This window comes from Barbus barbus (genome assembly GCF_936440315.1).
Source record: "Barbus barbus genome assembly, chromosome: 23".
Taxonomy (NCBI): domain Eukaryota; kingdom Metazoa; phylum Chordata; class Actinopteri; order Cypriniformes; family Cyprinidae; genus Barbus; species Barbus barbus.
In genome coordinates this window covers 16,617,974-16,639,795 of record NC_136751.1, presented here as the reverse complement: position 1 = coordinate 16,639,795, position 21,822 = coordinate 16,617,974, and the positions used below count along the sequence as shown (strand labels likewise).

Sequence of the window (21,822 nt, the reverse complement as noted above, 5' to 3'; positions counted from 1 at the left end):
TCCATTATCTGATTTTGTAATCGTTTTTCTCATTTGTAGGTTTGAAGCACATTTGGTTTGGTTTATCTTGTAAAAAGGCAACTAAGAAGAATGTCTGTGACAAAGGTCAGAACTCCTGTTATGATGTAGATTTTCAGGTGCACTCTTTTTTTTCAGGTCATAAATTACTCTATTAATTTTCCTACATAATTTTTTAACAAAAAAAGTGTTAAAATATCTATTTAGGATTCTTAGACCTTTCCAATGATATATAGTTTGTCATGATTAGATTAGGATTTAATTGTAAAATAGTGAAGTAAATTTAGCGTACCACGGAGTGAACGGGTGACAGTTAACAGGCTAAATGCTAATGAGCTCTGCTCATCACCCCTCTCTTTCGTGGGGTGATGAGCCGTTCTCACTGTAAACTTTAGCCACATTTAGCTGCTAACTAGCACATTGTTAGGAAAGACGATTTGCAAATATTCATAAAAAACCTTATACTCACTTCTTCTGTAGGTGAAGCTGGATCACAAATGACTCTCACAAACAGGAATGCATTAAGTTAGATCGAGGGCCTCATTGCCTTCAAAAATAAACATAATCCACTGCATCTTCAGGGGCTCAGATGTCTGGAGTAAATGACGACTGCTATGTTCATGATTACATCCAACAACAATACACCTCAATCGCTTAGGAGACAGTCTTGTCTGCTCCGGCGTCGAAACAATAGTGGATTGTTTCCAACTCACTCAGGGCGGGTCTACGTTAAAACAGCCGTGTCAGTCAATAGTTGTGGGAGGGGCCTGTGCAAAACTACATCACTCTGCCAGAAATCTCAGAGCAGCCTGATCTGAGAAAGTGTTCATTATTATTGGGGATTTAAAAATAAAAAAGCACTGGGTTAATTTTTATCATTATAGGGTGAATGTGTACACACACTGACAACACACATTTATGTTCAAACAACATGTAAAAGTGAATTTTGCATCCAATGACCCCTTTAAATAGTATAAATATTTCACAATTATACTGCTTTTGCCTGGGTTGTCCCCGACTAAGGATTTTCATAGTCGAATCGGAATTTTCAAATCTTGTCAATAGTCGACTGATAGTCAAATCCTATTTTTGGGGGCGGGGGGGAAATGCAAGAGTCAAGTCGGACATTTGACAGTCATAATTACTGACGTTAACAGTTAACACACAGGGAAAATGTGTAAAGGACGCCTCGAAGATACAAAATAATGTTTTATGTTTTGATTAAAAGATAGTTAACATTAAACGTCTGCGAAACCCTAAGAATTCACAAAATTTTTTACAATAGTACTCTCATTATAACGTTATGTACATGACAGTTATTAATGTTCTGCATTTCTGTTTTGAGCTGCACGCACTAAAGATGACCAGTAGAATCAAGCATTTGATAGCAGGTTTTTAATCAATGGGATTTAACTTATCATTAATCTCATATAGAATACGCTTCTTTATTTATATAACATTAATATTACAACTTATAGGCTATCTGCACAAAATGCCCTGAATGCATGAACGTGTCTGTGCGGATCTGAATTAACTCTTTTTGTAGACGCATTCTTCATGCAACAACGTGCAGAAACACGGCAACTAAACACTAAAAATTCACAGCGTCTTATTATAATAGTGTTCTCGTTATAATGTTATGTATATGACAGTCCCACTCATAGTCATAATAAATATAATATATTAACATAGTTAGTATATTAACATAGTTAGTTATAGTCATAGAATATTATATTAATATTAATACTCTGCATTGCTGTTTGTCCTGCTCACGCTGCACGCTGAAGAGATCATCACCATAGTACTACAATGAAGCGCTTTACCGAAACTCAACCAAATGCATCTTATACTAGATTAATAATATACATGATATATATATATATATATATATATATATATAACCCGGCTGAAATGTTTTGAAATCACTTGTACCCTACCTGATTGAAAAAATCCAGTCTTTCACTCTACCTGTGTCAATTTGAGTCTTGTTAAAGATTTAAATCCCTGCTGCCAAGATCCTCCTCTGTCTGTCACGGATTATGGAAAGTGAAACTTAAATCTATAGGGGTGGTTGGCTTTATTCTCGCACATTAAAATATTTATCTTATTTATATTTAATTTTATTTTATATTTAAAGCTTATTTATTTCCAGATTCTTATTTACAGCATTATCTTAATAGGCTGTATATGAACTTATTGGGGAAAAAACGGTAGTTCTATGTGAAATTAGACATTTGAGCACCCCCATATAGCCAAAATGGCACAATTATAACACCCCACGAATATTCGACTGGGAGTTGAATCAGGCTCCTCCTATCGAAGCATCGAATCATCGACTATTCGGGGTCACCCCTAGCTTTTGCTGTACTTTGGATTAAATAAATTCAGGCTTGGTGAGCAAAAGAGAATTCTTTAAAAAACTTACTGTTCAAAAACTTTTGACTGGTAGTGTGTGTGTAGGCTATATAATATATATATATATATATGTGCAATATGACATGAGTACAAGTGTGATATTGTGTCAATATCTACAGGTGTGATATTGAGTTAATACAACAGTTCGATGGCACGAATGTGTTAATACATAAAACAATAACAACGGAGTATCTTTTGTGAAACTACTCTTCTGTGAAGCCCTCTTCTGTGAACTACTTCCTTCCACCATGGATTCAAATCTAAAGTTGACAGTTTAACAGCTGAGCTCAAGCCTCCGTTACTAATTCCAAAATGTCACTTTAGAACTAGTAACGAAGGAATGTCGTTCTAAGCCCGTAAAAGCTTTGTTTGTCTTCAGAACACAAATTAAGATATTTTAGATTAAACCCTGAAGGCTTGTGACTGTCTCATTGACTGCCAAGTAATTATCACTGTCAAGGCCCAGAAAAGTATGAAATTGTTTTCCGAAGACAAACAAAGCTTTTACAGATTTGGAACGACATGGGAGTAAGTGATTAATGACAAAATTTTCATTTTGGGGTGTTGTAACCCTTTAACAAACCACATATTTGAAGTCCAAACAAGTACATTCTCACCTAAAATGCTCTTAAAACGTCTTAGGTTACTTATGTAACCCCAGTTCCTCGAGGGAACGAGACGCTGCGTCGAGGACGCTTTGGGGAACGCCGTATAGCGTAACCGGCTCTGAATACCAATCAAATCTGTCCAGAAAATGGGAAGGGACGTCACGGGTGAGGTGACGTAATGACCAGCTGGTATAAAAGCACGTGCGGTGAAACCGGCATCAGCTTCTAGAATGAAGCAAGCGCTGGCAGGGATGCCGGAAGTGTGGCCCCGTGACGCAGCGTCTCGTTCCCTCGAGGAACTGGGGTTACATAAGTAACCTAAGACGTTCCTCTTCAGGAACTCGAGCTGCGTCGACGACGCTTTGGGGAACGAGATACCAACGGCACCAGACTTCCGCACCCCTGCCCTGTGTGTCCAAAGAGGAGCACAGCTAGGGCAAGAGAAGTGCATGTCCAGGCCATAGAATCTGACGAAGGTCAGAGGCGTGGACCAACCCGCAGCGTTACAGATGTCCTGAATAGGGACACCTGCGAGAAAGGCCTTGGAGGCCGCCACACTCCTAGTGGAATGAGCCCTGACTCCCAACGGCGAGGAGAGGTCAGAAGACTCATAAGCCATGTGAATGGCATCCACAATCCACCGACCGAGGAGGAGGACCGTAGCACACTAGCAACTGGTCCGTCCTTCTCCACATGGCAGCTCTGTGGACGTATGCGTACCAAAAGCAGCCGGTGTCCGTCCCGGCGCACTCTCTCCAGAACTCCGGGGAGCAGAGCGATCGGGGGAAAGGCGTACAGACGCAGCCTCGGCCACGTCTGTACCATGGCATGCAGCCCCAGGGGAGCTGGATGAAGTAGAGAGTATGGAGAAATGGATGGAGAAAGAGACTCGCTCATCTCCGATCCCTCTGCCAGATCCCATTGCGAATCCCACGAACGCCGTCTCCGCTCCGCCTCAGCGGAAGCGGGTCCAGTGCCGCGGGGAACGCTAGTGAAAGAGCCCTCTCCGGAGAAGCGAAGCACACGCAGAGGAAAACCCTCGCAATGCGGACAGTCAAACACTCTCCAAATCTGCTCCACCACCTCGGTGTGAATCATCCATTCCCCGGATAACAGCCCCTGCCTCGACAGGGTGTCTGCTCCCACATTGAGATGCCCAGGGATGTAAACAGCTATCAATGAGAGGAGTTTGCCCTGGGCCCACACAAGAATCTGGTGTGCCAACCTGTACAGGGGGCGCGACCGCAGACCTCCTTGGTGATTGATGTAAGAGACCACTGATGTGTTGTCGGTGCGAACTAACACATGGTGACCTCTCAGGTCTGGGAGAAAGTGTTTCAGAGCCTGAAACACGGCCAACATCTCGAGCCTGTTGATGTGCCAGACGAGATGACGACCTCTCCACCGACTGTGGGCAGGGTGGCCACTCGTGACCGCTCCCCAACCAGTGAGGGATGCGTCCGTCGCTAGCGTTACGCGGTGACAAGGAGCTCCCAACACCAGGCCCTGGGACAAGAACCAAGGTTGTCTCCACATGTCCAAGGCACGTAGGCACCGCCGCGTGACCTTGATCATGCGAAGCGGGTTTCCCCTCGGGGAGAACCCCTTGGTCTTGAGCCACCACTGTAGGGGTCTCATGTACAGCAGGCCAATAGGTAAAACGTTGGACGCAGCCGCCATCAGACCCAGCAGTCTCTGAAACTGCTTTACAGTGAGTGACTGGCCTTCTCTCACTCTCCCGACTTCTGTGAGGATCGACTCGGTCCGAGCAGGAGACATACGTGCCTGCATCATGGTCGAATCCCACACCACCCCAAGATAAGTGGTTCTCTGTATTGGAGAAAGAACACTTTTCTTGGCGTTTAGTCTTAACCCCAACACTTTCATGTTGGCGAGAACAGCATCTCGATGCTGAACCGCCCTCCGCTCTGACTGAGCGAGAATCAACCAATCGTCGATGTAATTGAGTATGCGGACGCCCCGCAGTCTCAACGGAGCTAACGCGGCGTCCACACACTTCGTGAAAGTGCGGGGTGAGAGTGCTAGGCCGAAAGGAAGTACCTGATACTGGTAAGCTTCGCCCCCCGAAAGCAAACCTCAGGAACCTCCTGTGAGAGGGAAGAATGGAGACGTGGAAGTATGCGTCCTTTAGATCGATCGCGACAAACCAGTCCTCAGACTCGATTTGAGACGCGACCTGCCTGAGTGTGAGCATCTTGAACCTCAGTCTGCTGACTGAGCGGTTCAGATGCCTCAGATCTAAAATTGGACGCAACCCTCCATCCTTCTTTGGAACTATGAAGTACTGGCTGTAGAACCCGGACTCCCTCTCGAGAGGAGGAACCACCTCGATGGCCTCCTTTCTTAAGAGAGTATGTACCTCCTGTTCCATTACCAGAGCCTGCTCTGCCACTGACGTGGAAATCACCCCGTGAAATTGAGGCGGACGAGAACCAAACTGGATTCTGTAGCCTCTTTCTACAGTACGCAGGACCCATCGAGACACATTTGGCAGTAGTTTCCACTCTGCGAAATAGTCTACTAAGGGAACCAGTCTCTCGAGACTGGCCTCTGGTGCCCTGAAGCGGCGAACCGGCAGGGAACGACCGAACTAGCAGCTCCAGAGACCCCCGAAGGGGTGGCGAGCATCTCAGCTCCGCTACGGTCCCGGGTGGAAGAAACTGAAATAAGCGCTCGCTGGAGACCGCTGCACCCTGAAGCACCATAGGTGGCAGGGTTGGCAGAACGATCTCCTGAGGGCGCTGGGGGGCGACGATCGCTGTGTTGCAGCGATCGTTGCTCCACCCCAGCGGGGGCTACCCTCATAAGCCCTGGTCCACCACCATCAGGGCCTCTTGCCTGAAGTATGGTCCTCAGATCCTGCTTAGGCTGAGAGGTCTTCGGCCGCGCACCCTTCTTTCCACCCCGCTTAGGAGGAGGCGCACGGGTGGCCACGATCTCCTTCTGCTCCTCCCTATGTGAGGAGCCAGCACGCGGCAGTGGCTGCTCTCGCCCAGCAGCCCCGAGAGCTGGAGAGCGGCGAGGGAGAAACCGCTGGAACGCCGCCGCCTGCCTCCTGGCCTCCTGGTGCCTGCTGACAACCGAGTCAACAACGTCACCAAACAGGCCAGAAGGCGACAGCGGGGCGTCCAGGAGGAAGACCCTGTCACGTTCTTTAATGTCCGACAGGGTCAACCACAGGTGCCTCTCCGCCGCCACCAGGGCTGCCATAGACCGCCCAAATGGCACGGGCGGTCTCCTTGGTGGCGCGGAGAGACAAATCAGCGGTTCTGCAGAGTTCGCGAACGTCCTCCGCAGAAATTTCCTCGCCCTCATCCAGATCTTTGAGCAGGTCCGCCTGGTATGCCTGCAACACCGCCATGGTGTGCAGACATGAACCAGCCAGACCCGCTGCCGCGCACCCCTTGCCCACCAGCGCCGATGATGTACGCAGCGGCTTGGTGGGCAAGGTCGGAGCCTTCAGGGACGATGCCGCGTCAGGAGACAGATAGCTCGCAAGGGTCTGCTCCACACACGGCATGGCCCCGTAGCCACGCTCCCCCGCCCCCATCACACGGCCGCAATAACCATGTGAGGGGGCGAAGAGGCGGGCCGAGAAGGATTTTCCCCACGACCTCGACACCTCGGTGTGGAGGTCGGGAAAAAAGGGAAGGCTCCAGTGTGCAGGTGAGGTCTGGAACTGTAGGAAACTTGGCTACAGCCCGAGTGATCACCTCCACAAGCTCCTCGTACTGGGGTGAAAGAGGGGGTGCGACATGTTCGGTGCTCCCCATGTCAACCTCCTCAGAGGAAGACAAGAGAAGCGCATTGGCCGCTGCCCGAGGGGAAGAAACCGCCACGCGTGCTTCCGGACTCGGGGAGCGGTCGCGGGATCCGGCAGGTGAGGATGGAGAAAGAGACTCGCTCATCTCCGATCCCTCTGCCAGATCCCATTGCGAATCCCACGAACGCCGTCTCCACTCCGCCTCAGCGGAAGCGGGTCCAGTGCCGCGGGGAACGCTAGTGAAAGAGCCCTCTCCGGAGAAGAGAGCCTTTCGGGAGCGAAGCACACGCAGAGGAAAACCCTCGCAATGCGGACAGTCAGCCCCCTCGAGGGCTGCCTCCGCATGCCTCGCTCCCAAGCAAAGCACACACAGACTGTGGTTTGGTTGTGTGTATCCTACGCACACAAATAACGTTTGCACGGAGGAACACATCGCCTGTATTGCGCCTCACTCTTCTTCCCACTTCGCTTTGACATGTTTACAAACAGACAGACAACGGTAAATAGGACTCACAAGACACAGAGCGCTTAGCTGAATGACAGAAAGCTGATGCCGGTTTCACCGCACGTGCTTTTATACCAGCTGGTCATTACGTCACCTCGCCCGTGACGTCCCTTCCCATTTTCTGGACAGATTTGATTGGTATTCAGAGCCTGTTACGCTGTAGGCGTTCCCCAAAGCGTCGTCGACGCAACTCCAGTTCCTGAAGAGGAACTGCATTCTGTGACACAAAACAGTATTATTTTTTTAAATTATAGTGGATTTTGGCGTCCACTGTGACACTCGCTGTGAGAAATATGGCAACTTCGGCAAGCAACGTGATACAAACAGTGAAACAGCTGTTGGAGTTCTGTTGAACTCTAATATCGACACTCTTATCAGCCAATCAGATTCAAGGACCAGAAATAACTGTTATATATATATATATATATATATATATATAATTTATATTTTAGAACTGTTATATTTATATATATATATATATACTGTATGTATATACATATTCTATTTATTTTATTAACCTTTAAGTTAATTGGTGCTTATTAGTGTTATACATGTTAATTTTACAGTATGTTTGACAAATTTTGATAAAAATCTTTTAAAACTATCCAAATAAAACCAGGTTTTGTTTTCTGTGGCAGACAGCAACAGTAGTAAAGTTGTTACGTTGAAGCTTTGTGGAGGTTTTGTTCATGGCACTGTGGAAGAAAACTGGATGACGCTGACAAATACAATTTAGAATTTTATATGATCTCTTAAATCTGATATACTGTATTTATATATCTTAGCTAAAATGGTTACTTTAAGTCAGTTCAGATCTTACAAGTTGTTTTGTGACTTGGGTTTTTAAATAATGAACAGACCCACTAGACCCTCTAGAATTTTATGATAGTGTGGAAAAATCTGCAGAAATCTGAAGAATTAATTGAAGTATGGTCAAATGTGTTGAAACAACACTTTGAGAAGCTTTAATTCTCTTATTTGAATAATAAGTTCTTTCAGGACTGTTTGCCAAATATATAATATAGCGATCTGTGCGTTTGCTCCCTCAATCTCTTGTTTCCTGCTGTCAGTGGGTCTCCACTGCATGAGACAAATGGCTGTGATGTAATTTAGCAATGCTAAGGCATCTTGAAGGTCTGCTGTGCAGCAGAAATGGAGGTTGTTGGGGATTCAGTGCTAAGGCCTGGATTTCTGAAATGGAGAGAAATGGGTAGCACATACAGAGCCATAGCCACTAGTGCACAGAGGAGTTGCTAGGTAACAGGTAGCATACAGTTATGCAATGCGCCATGCTCCCAGTTTACATGTTGTATGGTATTCCTCTGGAGAACTGGAGCTATCTCAGGCACATCGAAGTTTCCCTTAGCACATCCATTCAGACCCAGCAGATGCTTTCTGTGTTCTCTGAACTCTTCATGCACTCTCAGTCATCAGTCCGAAAAATCAGGGAGGTGGAAGCATGCAGTTCCTTATTTCTGGTGTTCTTGGTGAGGTTATGCATGGAATACTGTATCCTGTACAATATGCAAAGGGTTTTCCTGTTCATATTTGATGTTGTACCAATCTGAGATGTTGGGCTGCTGATCTTTTTACTAGAAGATTCATTAAAATGACACATTCAAAAATGATGTTCATTGCACAGAGACTTGTTGTTTATATTTATACATGGTTTTTATTTATTTGTGCCAATTGTCATCAGTTTCTTGGGCAATTCAGCCCAAATGAGACACATAGTGTTTTTTTTTTTTTTTTTACCTCTATTAATGGATAATATAAAATTAGCTGTCATTATCAAGATATAAACTCAGACAGGTGGTCTTGTATCATGCATATAAAATTTTAAATAAATGCTGTTTTTTTTCTATATCAAAAATGAATAAAAAATGTATCAAGTTTTCAATAAAAACGTTAAGCTTTTTTAACATCGATAATGAAAAATATGTATTGAGCACAAAATCAGCATATTAGAATGACTTCTGAAGGATAATGTTACACTGAAGACTGGAGTAATGATGCTGAAAAGCTTTGCCATCACAGGAATAAATTACATTTTAAAATATATTAAATTAGAAATTAGATATATATTTACACACTATCTTTTGTTTCCGTTTCTTTTTTTTTTCTTTTTTATTTATTGGTAATTAAGATAAACTCTGACTGACTCTTATTTCATCCACAAGTGTAGTAAATGAGATTCTTTGTGTAGCATTGTAGTTAACATGCATTTTTATTCTCTCTGTTTTACAGTATTATTTCACAGTCAGCTTCAACCATGAGAATCAGAAGGCTCTGGAGCTTCGTACAGAAGATGTTAAGGACTGCGATGAATGGGTGGCAGCAATATCACATGCCAGGTAAGTAAAGTCTTTCAGTGAAATTTGAAAAGATCACATATACTGTTGTCTACTTCAGTGGACAGGAAGGAAAAGGGATTAAATTGGCATGTTTGTTGCTACTGTAGCTTAAGGATAAGTTGATTTAGGTAAGAACTTACCTGCAGAGAAAAGAAGACGGCCTTCTCATAATGGCAAGATTCTCTGCTTTAGTTTATGCTCCATATACTGATCCATTCACACAGCTTAAATGTGAAGGGGGAAAATAAATAAAGAGGAGGATATTTTGTGAAGTGGACAGATCCCATGTCTCATTATCTATAATTAGCCTGAAGCTTGTTTAAGCAGTCTTGGATGTTGCAGAGGTTCTGTAGGGAATATTGTTTATTTTTAGTAATGAACTTCGAATTTGAATTCTCTGTTGGGAACTAACAAACAAAGCACAACATGTTGTGCCTTTAATAACAAAGAGCCGTAATGCAGGCAAAGACAAATGTGAATTCTGATATGTTTTCAGTCTGTTCACTGTGTAAGAGTTTATGCATGAAGGGTTAACCTTGTTTATATCCAATATACTGTTTCAAAAATATATCCAATTGTTTTATAATGTGAAAGAATTGTGCATTTTTGCATTGAAATGTAACGGATAATCAGATTAAATGGTTTTGACTTGTTGGTTTATTACTGTGATTAATAGTTTAAAAGGTTTTTTAGTCTTTTTGTGTGAGCCTTGTTTTATGAATTGACACGACCATGTCAGGGTTTTCTTTGAACCAAGACTTTCTGAGTTCTGAGAATCATAGTGGAAGCAAATAATAGCATATTGCATTAGCATAATAGGATGTAATTCTGATTGTTTACTATGCAATTTAATATGTAAACATTAACATTTTATATAATAGCAAAAAAGCTTGATAAAATACACTAAACGTTTCAGTTAATGAAGTTTGTTACAAAACTGCATTTCCCATCATCCTTTGTGTCAGTTTTTAAAAAACAACTAACAATGATGATTTGCTCTTTATTTTAATGTACTAGCACTTAAAAAGCTTGCTGTCTTTTTATAAAAAAGAGAAAGAAATATTAAATTGCTATTATATTATTAGTAACTTTTGTCACTTCTTTGACTAATTTACATCACTTATTCCTATCGTCACTTCTAAGACACTATACACTGCTGTTCAATGTTTTTTTGTAAAGAAAATAATATTTTTATTTAACAAGCATGTGTTCATTTCATCACAAGTGACAAAAAAGACATTTCCCGTCACAAAAGAGTTTTATTTCAAATAAATGCTGTTCTTTTGAACTTTGTATTGATGAAAGAATACTTAAAATGTATCAGGTTTCCACAAAAATGTTAAGCAGCACAACTGTTTTCAACATTGATGATAATACAATATTTTTGACCACCTAATCAGCATATTTGAACGATTTTTGAAGGATCATGTGACACTGAAGACTGGAGTAATGACGCTGAAATTTTAGCTTTGCCAACACAGGAATAAATTACATTTTAAAATATATTAAAATAGAAAAGTGTTATTTCAAAGTGTAATAATATTTCAAAATACTAGTGCTTTTTTACTGTATTTTTGATCAAATAAATGCAGCCTTGCACGGTTTTTGAACAGTAGTGTATGTTTGGACTGTATGTGTGGTTCTTGCATTTAATTATTTCACCAATTAAGTAATTTAATTCCAGTTTTGCAGGTATTAAATAATACACACTCAGAAGATACTCTTTCATAATCAGAAGGTCTAGTTTATTTTTAAGGAGAAGTGGTTCTGTAGAGCGGGTCTGTGTTTGTGATGAGGGTGGATGGTGCTCTGTTCTGTTCTCAATCTGTACTGGAGGACTATTTTGGCTGTTTATCTCTGGATGCCCTGCAGCAGTTCTAAATCTGTGTGCATAAACATGAAGGCGTCTGAATTTGCTTGCTGTTTTGAGATAAGCGCTGCTCCAACAATTCTGTTTAATTGTTGAATTTGAGCATTCACAGTTTGCTCTGATAAAGTGTGTGCTTATGGGGTTACGTGTTAACACTGTGTCTCTGCTAATGAGCTTTATTTCTAGTATAACGTGATGTTCCTCATTGTGTGGAGCGTGTGTGCGCGCACTCATGTTTGTGTTTGTGTCCTTTATGCCTTTGTGGATGGATGTGTGTGTGTGTGTGTGTGTGTGTGTGTATGTTCTGTGTGCAGCTACAGAAACCTGGCCACCGAGCATGAAACACTCATGCAGAAGTACCTCCATCTACTCCAAATCGTGGAGACCGAGAAAACAGTTGCTAAGCAACTTCGACAACAGATAGAAGATGGGGAGATTGAGATTGAACGTCTAAAATCAGAGGTAAAATTTGTAATTCAAAGTGCAGTAGGGATTGTTTATCTATAGTGAACATGCCAAAATCCAGTCGATCATATCCACTATCTTTGTATTTAAAAAATGTATTTAGCTACCACTTGTAGTACACTTGAACCCATCTTTCATACACTAGTACACTCAAGTGTACTACAAGTGGTAGCTAAATAATTTTTTTAAATACAAAGATAGTATGCTAAAAGTGCATTTTAGTTCATATTCATGGTGTCTCAAAATAACACAGTTGAGTACACTTAGATGATATTAAGTTTATCTTATGAAGTACTAAAGGATCATTTTTAGTATATTAAGTACAAAATTAGTGCGCGAAAATAGAGCAATTTAAGTGCATTATGGAAGTGTACTTGTTTTTCACCTGATAAAGGTTTATCATGCACTGTAAAAAAAAAAAAAAAAAACAGCAGCTGGTTGCCAGAAACTCACTAAAAAATAAATGCTTACAAGGTATTTTAGGAATTGCTGGATGGCATATTGGTGCCTGTATATTTTACAACCATAAATTTCATGAAGTGACATAATATTAATATACCAATCTATTTCTGTAAAAATCTGCTTTTTACTTTAAAGGTCCCACGGCATGAAAATTTCACTTTATGAGGTTTTTTAACATTAATATGAGTTCCCCTAGCCTAACTATGGTCCCCCAGTGGCTAGAAATGGCGATAGGTGTAAACCGAGCCCTGGGTATCCTGCTTCGCCTTTGAGAAAATGAAAGCTCAGATGGCCCGATCTGGAATCTTCCCTTTATGTCGTCATACGGGGAAAGGTTACCTCCCCTTTCTCTGCTTTGCCCGCCCATGAGAAAATGAGCTACGACCGTGCGAGGCGAGCGAGAGACATCATGGCCTGCAAACGAGCGAAGCACTGTTTTGCGAGTAATAAACTGCGCATATTAACAGACAAATTATGTTCATATTTGAAACTCCAAACAGTCAGTAAGCAACAAGTGCTTGGAAACGCTGTTTTTTAAATGATTTATTGATGAGTCTGCTGCTTTAAGGCAAACTGAAAGTGTTGCTTCTCTGCCGCTCGCTGCTCAGAACAGACGCCGAGAGAGGCGACACTGCGCCGGGAGAGAGACCTCGCGCTCGCGGGGCAGTACTGGAGACAAGTCGCTAGGTTTGTTAGTATGTATGTATATCGTTATGGGAAAAAAAGCTGCCTAAAGGGTCTGAAAGTTACTAAATATTGTGCTAAAGTCGCGCTCGTGTGTGTGAGACACGGGAGCTGATGGCAGCGAGCGGTGGATATTGTTGCGGCCCGCCCAGGTAAAGTCTATGTGTGGGAAACACTGACCGTATCCAGACACAATATTTTAAACTAACCATTCGGAGACGTCCTGCTGTAGCCGTTGAGTTGCAACTTCTTCATCCGGTGCTTCTCCATCCGGATCAGATTCTGGGTCAAACTGAAAAGCTTGAACGACTGCGTGTCTACGAGCCCTTGCGATACATCCACTGTCAACATTAGCGCATGGTACCGTGGCCGCAAGCTGCAGGACACACACCCACCCTCCACTTTGCGCCGCCTCTCTCCTCCTCATTAGCATTTAAAGCTACAGACACAGAAATGGCTTGTCCTAAGGAAAGCTCATTTTGGGACTGGCTCGCAGTGGCTGAAATTCTGCACCAAGCCTGAATTTCAGGAACGAGACTTCAGATACAGTACTAGGGACCACTTAGGCCTATATAAAAGCATCCAAAAAACAGCATGTCATGGGACCTTTAAAATAAACTGATAACCACTATAATAATACAGGTGGAACAATAAAAAAATGTGTGATGAATCAGAGTTCACTGTAAATGGCCTGTAAAAAAACAAACACATGGCCAGTACTTATATATATATAGAAACTAATATTACAGCATATGCACACAAAAAAACTAGTCTGCCCCTCTTATCTACTAGTCCGTTGTTGGATGACTAGTCAATCATCGTGACCCATATTACATGCTCATTTCTTTTCTGAAAAGGAAAATAGTAGAGAGAATGAAAAGTGGTGTGAGAAGCATTTGGTTTTCAAGAGCTTTCTCCAGACTACTTTGCACTTCACTTTGCATCTCTGCTCATAAAAAAACGGCTCTCCAGGAGAACTATGATCCCTGCTGTATTCTTCATCAGCCAGATCAAATAGTCATTTTACTTTAAAGTGCAAATGGAGCTGGCTGTATGAAATGGTGTGCTGAATATGCATGACCCCAGATGTATTGTGTGCGTTGCATCCTTGGTCCGCAGCATAATAAACTCTTTCAGTCGGCGCCCAATAAATGGAGCACTCACCTTCAGACTGTGCTAGCCAGCTCCCGTCTCTTTTGTGTCCCCAACGTTTCCCTTTCAAATTGCAGGGCCATGTAATAATTTGAAAGTTTGTGTACCCTAAGCATTGGAAATCAGCTGAGTGGCATCTGAGAGCTTTTTGTGCCACACTGTGCTGGCACTGATTTGGCCTGACTCAATCACTTTGTCAGCATGCTGGGAAGTAGTGAGGGAAGGAACTTTTTTGCAAAGGAAGTGTTGACTCTGCCATTTTTATCACTGTTTTGTTGCAGATCGCAGCAAAGCTCAAAGACAACGAGAAGATTCAGTCGAATCCCACCACTGCACCTAGTGATGATGATTCAGAAATTAAGAAAATCAAGAAAGTAAGACTTTTTTGTATGGCTTTTCAAAGTATGGCTTTGAATCACACAGTTCTAGTCCAATCCTAGTGAGCTGCTTACATTAGGTAGCACCCATAACTGTCAGATTGTTTTGTGGACTATATAAACAATTTCTATGTGAAATTGCGTAGTTGTGGCAGTACTGAATTAAAACATTTTATTATTTATTTTATATATTATTTATTTTATTACATTATTACATTATTAAATTATTCAGATTCTGTATGTTGTACTCTTTGTAAACTTATGACCACAACTGTATATTAGATTAAATCATCAAATATTTCTATGGATAATCTTAAATACTGAATAAAATATAAGTGAACTATTTATATATTTAAAATAAATATTTCTAACCACTCACCTTTTCATCCATCTTGCTTTTTTTCACTGAGCTCATTGCAATGCTAAAAAAAAATGTTTCCTATATGTTTAAAAAAAAAGTTGCATGCTGAAAGCAACTATGATTACTTGAAATGCAGCTTGGTTTTGGAGCAGAGCAAGTGTCGTATGTTTCATAATTGGTCAAGGTATTGTTTTGATGAGTTTGATGTGATTCTATTGATTGATTGTTGTTAATTAATGCTGCTGCTCCAGGTGCAAAGCTTCCTGAGGGGCTGGATGTGTCGGCGAAAGTGGAAGACCATCATTCAAGACTACATCCGTTCGCCACATGCAGAGAGCATGAGGAAGAGGAACCAAGTCGTTTTTAGCATGCTGGAAGCAGAGGCTGAATACGTCCAACAGCTCCATATCCTTGTCAACAACTTCTTGAGACCGCTTCGCATGGCTGCCAGTTCCAAGAAACCACCCATAACTCATGATGATGTCAGCAGCATATTCCTCAACAGGTAAGCACCAGTTTCAGCTAGAAAAAACCTGCACGCTTAGCAGGAGAAACATTTCAAATGAGTTCACTTTAAAATCTCAATTGTTTCTCCTCAACAGCAGTGAGATTAGATGTCTCCTGCTTCTCAGATGTTTCTTCTTTGATCTTGTCTATGTGTCTTCTCTGGTGAAGTAGAAGAGTTCTTGGGAATGTCTCACACTGACCTTAGATTTGTCAATTATCAAACTCTAAAGCAAATTCCAATTCTTCCAAGATCAAGTTATCTGAACCTTGGTGATCCTCATTCATTTTATGGCTCTGTACTCTTGCTTTACCAACAATTGCCTTATTTATGGTTATTTTTATTTCTTCCAATCGACTTTACACAAATCATCTGAGACTATTGCACAAAAGTTTGGGTCAATAACATTTTTAAAAGAAATTAAGCTAAGGACAGATTAAACAGTAAAGACATGTAACCAAAGATTTCTATTAAAAAAAGATTTTTTTCTATTCATTAAAGAATCCTGAAATTCTAAATCCTAAAAATTCTAATTTAGCATATTAGAATGATTCCTGAAGGGTCATGTGCAGTGTTGGAAAGGTTACTTTGGAATTGTAATAGGTTACAAATTACAAGTTACCCTATTTAAAATGTAATAAGTAGTGTAAATATTTAGATTACTTTATTAAAGTAATGTTACTGATTACATTTGATTACTTTTTGATTACTTTTCAAAATGCATAATGAATGTTTTCAACTGTTAATCATTTTTAAACCTTTAAAGCAGGTAGGATTAACCTTACAGTAGGACTCAACACCGATTATTGTCAGACTTTCAGACTTTAGCACCTCTTTTTACTTTGAGATTGTTCTGAGCTTAAATACAGATTTAGAATCAGAAGATAGTTTAATAGATTTGAAATTAAATCTTTGCATGACAGGAAACACTAGAATCTAACAATGCTTTGGAAAAAAAAATCAGTTAATCTTAAAAAATAAAGCATATGTATAAAACTAAATAGGAAATAAATCAGTTATTAAATAAGCATGTGTCCTATTCTGTGTCCCAAACACCCGAAACATTGGTGTCTCATATTTTAAAGCAGTCAATGCAATTTGGGAAAGAAGTCAATCAAATCTATATGTGTGTGAAAATATTCAGATGAAACCCCCCTTGTAATATTTAACTTTTTCATACAGTAAGTATCTGTAATTTAATTAAAAAAAAAATGAACAGGTTACAGATACATTTATTTTGTAATTAAATAATGTAATTATGTTACATATAACTAGTTATTCACCAACACTGGTCATGTGACACTGAAGACTGAGAGAGTAATGTTTGCAATCACAGGAGTAAATTACATTTTAAAATATATCAAATTAGAAAACAGTTATTTTAAATTCTAATAATATTTTGCAATATAACTGTTTTTACTGTATGTTTGTTCATATAAATGCTGCCCTGGTGAGCATACAGTAAAACATGTTAAAAAGATTATCAGGAATAATGAAACACTTGCGTTGTTGTTTACATGTGCTGTTTGTATCTGCAGCGAAACCATAATGTTTCTGCATCAGATATTCTACCAAGGGTTGAAAGCTCGAATAGCAAGCTGGCCAACATTAGTCTTGGGTGAGTGCACTGCCAGAGCATTTGGCAACCAACAGCAAAGAACATTCTGTAGACTCTTCAAATTGCAAGCTAGCTTTTTTAAAAGGTGCCACAGATCTGAGGCCCAGTCACACCGACTCTGATCTTCCTTCCTGTCCTTCAGCCGACCTATTTGACATCCTGTTGCCCATGCTGAACATCTACCAGGAGTTTGTACGCAACCACCAGTACAGTTTGCAGATCTTGGCCCACTGCAAGCAGAACCGCGACTTTGACAAGCTGCTTAAACAGTATGAAGCCAAGCCTGACTGTGAGGAGCGCACACTGGAGACGTTCCTCACTTACCCCATGTTCCAGGTGACCATAATCTTTCATTCAGGCTCTCATTACCATGCTATGAATCACAAGCTGGCTGGCAGCACATGGCAGGTCCTCATGTGCTTTTTTAGTTCCTTAAAGTAGGATTTTGTAGTGTATTCTGGTCCATAATGGCTTTTTTCTTGTAGAGTAAGCAGTTTCCATGTGATCTAGTCTAGCAAGGTCTACTTTGGGCTTTGCAGCGTTGGTAATAAATGTGCTGATGAGTGATAGAGCTCCCCGCTAAGCCTCCTTTGCAAGAATACAGTGAACACTGTTAGCAAAGTTGTGTTTGGATTTCCATGCATGCACATGACTAAGTGTGGATATGATGAGTGTGTTTGTTGCAGAAGGCAAAAAAAACAACCTCCTGTCTGACATTATGACGTGTGCTTCTTGTCTGGCAGATTCCTCGTTACATACTGACCCTCCATGAGCTGTTAGCACATACACCGCATGAGCATGTGGAGAGAAACAGCTTGGATTATGCCAAGTCAAAGCTGGAGGAGCTTTCCAGGTACATCAAAATGTGCCTCCAGCACACCCATCCATGACCATGTGTCAACATTGCTATATCATTTCTCACTACTCACAGGTTATGGGCCTTATTCATGAAAAAGAAGCTGAATGAAGCTGTAATTCGTTCCTGAAAAAAGATCATCAAAACAAATCAATTGCTAAATGCTATAAGAGTGTAATTTCCTCACCACTATTGGCACCAAATGGTACTGCAGTCTGACTGTGCAACCCGACTGGACTGAACATAATAGCATGGTGCCAGAGGAAGGACTATTATATATTATATATAAGGACTGTCTAACGGTTTGATAATGCCACAGAAAGTGCATACTTTTAAGTATGTGAATCACATTTTTAATATATTTTATTTATAGTTTACTATGTCAATTTAATTTTCATGCTATTCTTAATATTCTTAATATTCATTCTGTGATAATTTGTTTTCACGGTATTTTATAGCTTTAGTTTATTTCGTTTTTTAGCATTTTAATGCTAACTTAGTGGCTTAAGTTACATCATTTAAATTTATTATTAAAACTTACTATCTAGTGTTATTGCTAGTATTATCTAGTGGCATTTTCATGTTTAATGAAGACGAGTCTAAAACTAAAATTCTAATCATTTTTGTTTGATTTTGAGTTATTTTTGGAAACATGGAAATGCCATTTTAAATATATTAATATAATATGTTTTAATATATTTATTAAAATATGTAATATGCAAATAATAAAATACCTTTGTGGCCATTTTTATTTGATTTTATGTACTTTGGACATTTTTTATCATGATTTTTTTAAACAAATATATTAATATACTATATTTTTAAATACATAAAGTATGCAATATATAAATTGATCAAATTAATATATGGCCATTATATTTTATTTTATTTAGTTTTGGAATCATGAAAATGTAGCATGAAATGTATATCTACAATATGTTTTATAAATATATATTAAAATATGCCATATACAAAAAGTTATAGAGTTATATTTTAGTTATATAAATATAATTAAACTATATTTCGTAACTCAAAAGCTAACTAAAATATAATTTCAGTGAAACTAAAAATGTTTTCACTTTCGTTGAGTATTTCAGTTAATTTCTTTTCCATTTAGTTTTTTTTTTTCTGTTAAGAATAATATTAGTTTAAAAAAAAAACATTCAAAAATCTGTATGTGACAAAAATAACAACTGTGAGTGCTAAAATGATGTACCTCCACAGAATCATGCACGATGAGGTTAGCGAGACGGAGAACATTAGGAAGAACCTCGCTATCGAGCGTATGATCGTGGAGGGCTGTGAGATTCTCCTAGACACCAGCCAGACCTTTGTCAGACAAGGTGAACTCCTAACACACACACACACACAAATCCTCCTGAGCGCTCTGCTGAAAGGGGCCACAGATCCCTGATAAGTTTGGATTTGGATTCTCCTTTCCTTCTGTTCTTTTCTGCAAACTGTCACTCTTGTCACCTCTTATTGTCAAGACCCCCACCTCCCTCTTCTCCCCTTCCCACTCCAAGGCTTTTCTAGGCTGCCCTCTTTTCCCTGCAAGCACAAAGCGGAGCATTAACTCAAAGGATTGAGCACCCTAATCCTGCTAGTCTCCGTAGAGCACAGTGTGTTCAAAGACCAGACCAACTCTTTCATTTCCAAGTGTAATCACATTTTTACCAGTCAAACCTGGTGTTGAACCTGAGATCGGAAATGTCACTGATGCGCTGCAGGGTACGAAGACACAAGGAAACTGATAAGAGTCTGATAAGAACATATGTCAGTCCAGTATTTCCCCATTTGCTGGCATAGTATTTGTCTGCTCTGCGTTTCCCAACTTTACCTGCAGGGCTAACGCATCCTGCGCCTCTATGCATGTTTTTCAGGATCTCTGATACAAGTGCCCATGAGTGAGAAGGGCAAGATCACCCGTGGCCGACTGGGCTCTCTGTCTCTGAAGAAGGAGGGAGAGAGGCAGTGTTTCCTCTTCTCCAAACATCTGATCATCTGCACTAGAGGCTCTGGAGGAAAACTACACCTCACCAAGGTGAAACCTCATGCACTTCGCTACGCAGTCTTAAAAAAAGTACATACTAGGGGTGGTATGAAGAAGATATTGGACAGTTTTAAAGCTGTTTCAGCACATATTTTTCCACATACCATTCATTTTTAGGAGATGAAGGAACTTTTCTTAGATTTGTTAGCTTTTCAATGAACTTGTAAAAATAAACATTGCCATTAAAATGTAATAAAATAATCTAAAAATAATAGAATAAAATAAAATATTAAATAATCTATTAGTAGTAGCAGTAGTAGTATTAATAATTTTTAGTAATAATTGTTTTTAATGAATGCCCAACAAATTATCACATATTTAAAAGTATTCATAGTTCAAAGTTTTGAGATTAAGTAACTTTTATATGATTTTATAAGATTTTAATTCACTTTGCCACATGGAAATATAATAAAAATAAATATAATATAAACTGAAAATAATAGACAGCAACAATAATAATAATAATAATAATAAATAATATGCATTGCTTCTTGGAAATCAAATAATAAATAATAGAATAGAACAGAATTATCTAATTAATCAATTAATTAAATAACAACAACAATATTAGTCATGTTTTGATGAATGATCAGCATATTATCGACTTTTTCATAATATTTGTCAATCTTTTTTAAACCTATTTTAACTTTTTTTTAATGTATATACCATGTAGTGCAGTGCTTTATGGTATCATATTAAAATTGTGCTGTCACAACAGAATTATCCATTGTAATATAAAAAAAAACACTTGAAATCTGAGGCATATAATTCAGATAAATATTTTTTGGGCGGGGGAAGCTGTTTTTTGCTTGTTTGTTTTCTGATTTACATCGTTTCTTAATTTCTCAGAGGATGATATTTGAGTGTATCAGGTTCCTTGTTAAACCAGTGAAATTTTATGTTGTGCCCAGAAAAGGGTGATTACCACCTTCAGCAGACTGTAATTTTACCACATTCAATAAGCCACTATTGCTCTTGGTCTGTGGGGAAATTCAAGAAGGAGATTCTTTTAGTATGGCTGCTATTGATTATTTGATAGATTCTCAGAGCATGTCTGACTGTTGCTTGTCTCCGAATGGCAGAATGGAGTGGTGTCTCTCATTGACTGCACACTGATAGAGGAACCAGAGGGCACCGATGAAGAGTGTACGTATCAAAACTCTTGATTTAATCTTAAATCTATCATAAAATATCTCCAATAACAAAAGAAAGCTTACATTCTGACACTGATAAGAGACCTATGTACTTACCCGCACTGATATTGACGTGTTGTGGAAGTAGATCCAACCACAAATCTAATCACAATAGACCTCCACTAGATTTATTCCAGAGGATCACTACGCTTTCTTTTTTTCTCTTCAGCCAAGTCAGACAAGAGCGGTCAGGACATGGAGCACCTGGATTTTAAGATTGTGGTGGAACCCAAAGACAGCCAGTCCTTCACCATCATCCTGGTGGCCTCCTCACGGCAAGAGAAGTCAGCCTGGACCAGTGACATCAGCCAGGCACGTCTGCTCACATCAGATAGCACTGAGTGATCCACGCAGCCCTGAGCAAGACCTTCGCCTTTTACTCACATCCTGTGGTTCAAATACTGTTCTCACGCTCTTTTTCTCCCCTATCTTTCTCTCTTTCACTCTTTACTGCAGTGCATAGATAATATTCGCTGTAATGGGCTGATGATGAACGCCTTTGAGGAGAACTCTAAAGTCACTGTGCCCCAGATGATCAAGTA

General features: G+C 40.2%; 1 protein-coding gene across 1 annotated transcript in view; it reads left to right on the top strand.

Moving 5' to 3' along the window:
* Positions 1–21,822, top strand: part of LOC306842890 (ras-specific guanine nucleotide-releasing factor 1) — a 43,028-nt gene that overhangs the window by 6,680 nt on the left and 14,526 nt on the right. Inside the window, exons 2-13 of the mRNA XM_079374055.1 lie at positions 9,578–9,684; positions 11,869–12,016; positions 14,599–14,691; positions 15,307–15,560; positions 17,099–17,178; positions 17,321–17,514; positions 17,922–18,031; positions 19,259–19,377; positions 19,918–20,078; positions 21,170–21,233; positions 21,450–21,592; positions 21,737–21,819. Coding sequence (XP_079230181.1) covers positions 9,578–9,684; positions 11,869–12,016; positions 14,599–14,691; positions 15,307–15,560; positions 17,099–17,178; positions 17,321–17,514; positions 17,922–18,031; positions 19,259–19,377; positions 19,918–20,078; positions 21,170–21,233; positions 21,450–21,592; positions 21,737–21,819 — 1,556 coding nt within the window. The remainder of the gene's footprint in view (positions 1–9,577; positions 9,685–11,868; positions 12,017–14,598; positions 14,692–15,306; positions 15,561–17,098; positions 17,179–17,320; positions 17,515–17,921; positions 18,032–19,258; positions 19,378–19,917; positions 20,079–21,169; positions 21,234–21,449; positions 21,593–21,736; positions 21,820–21,822) is intronic.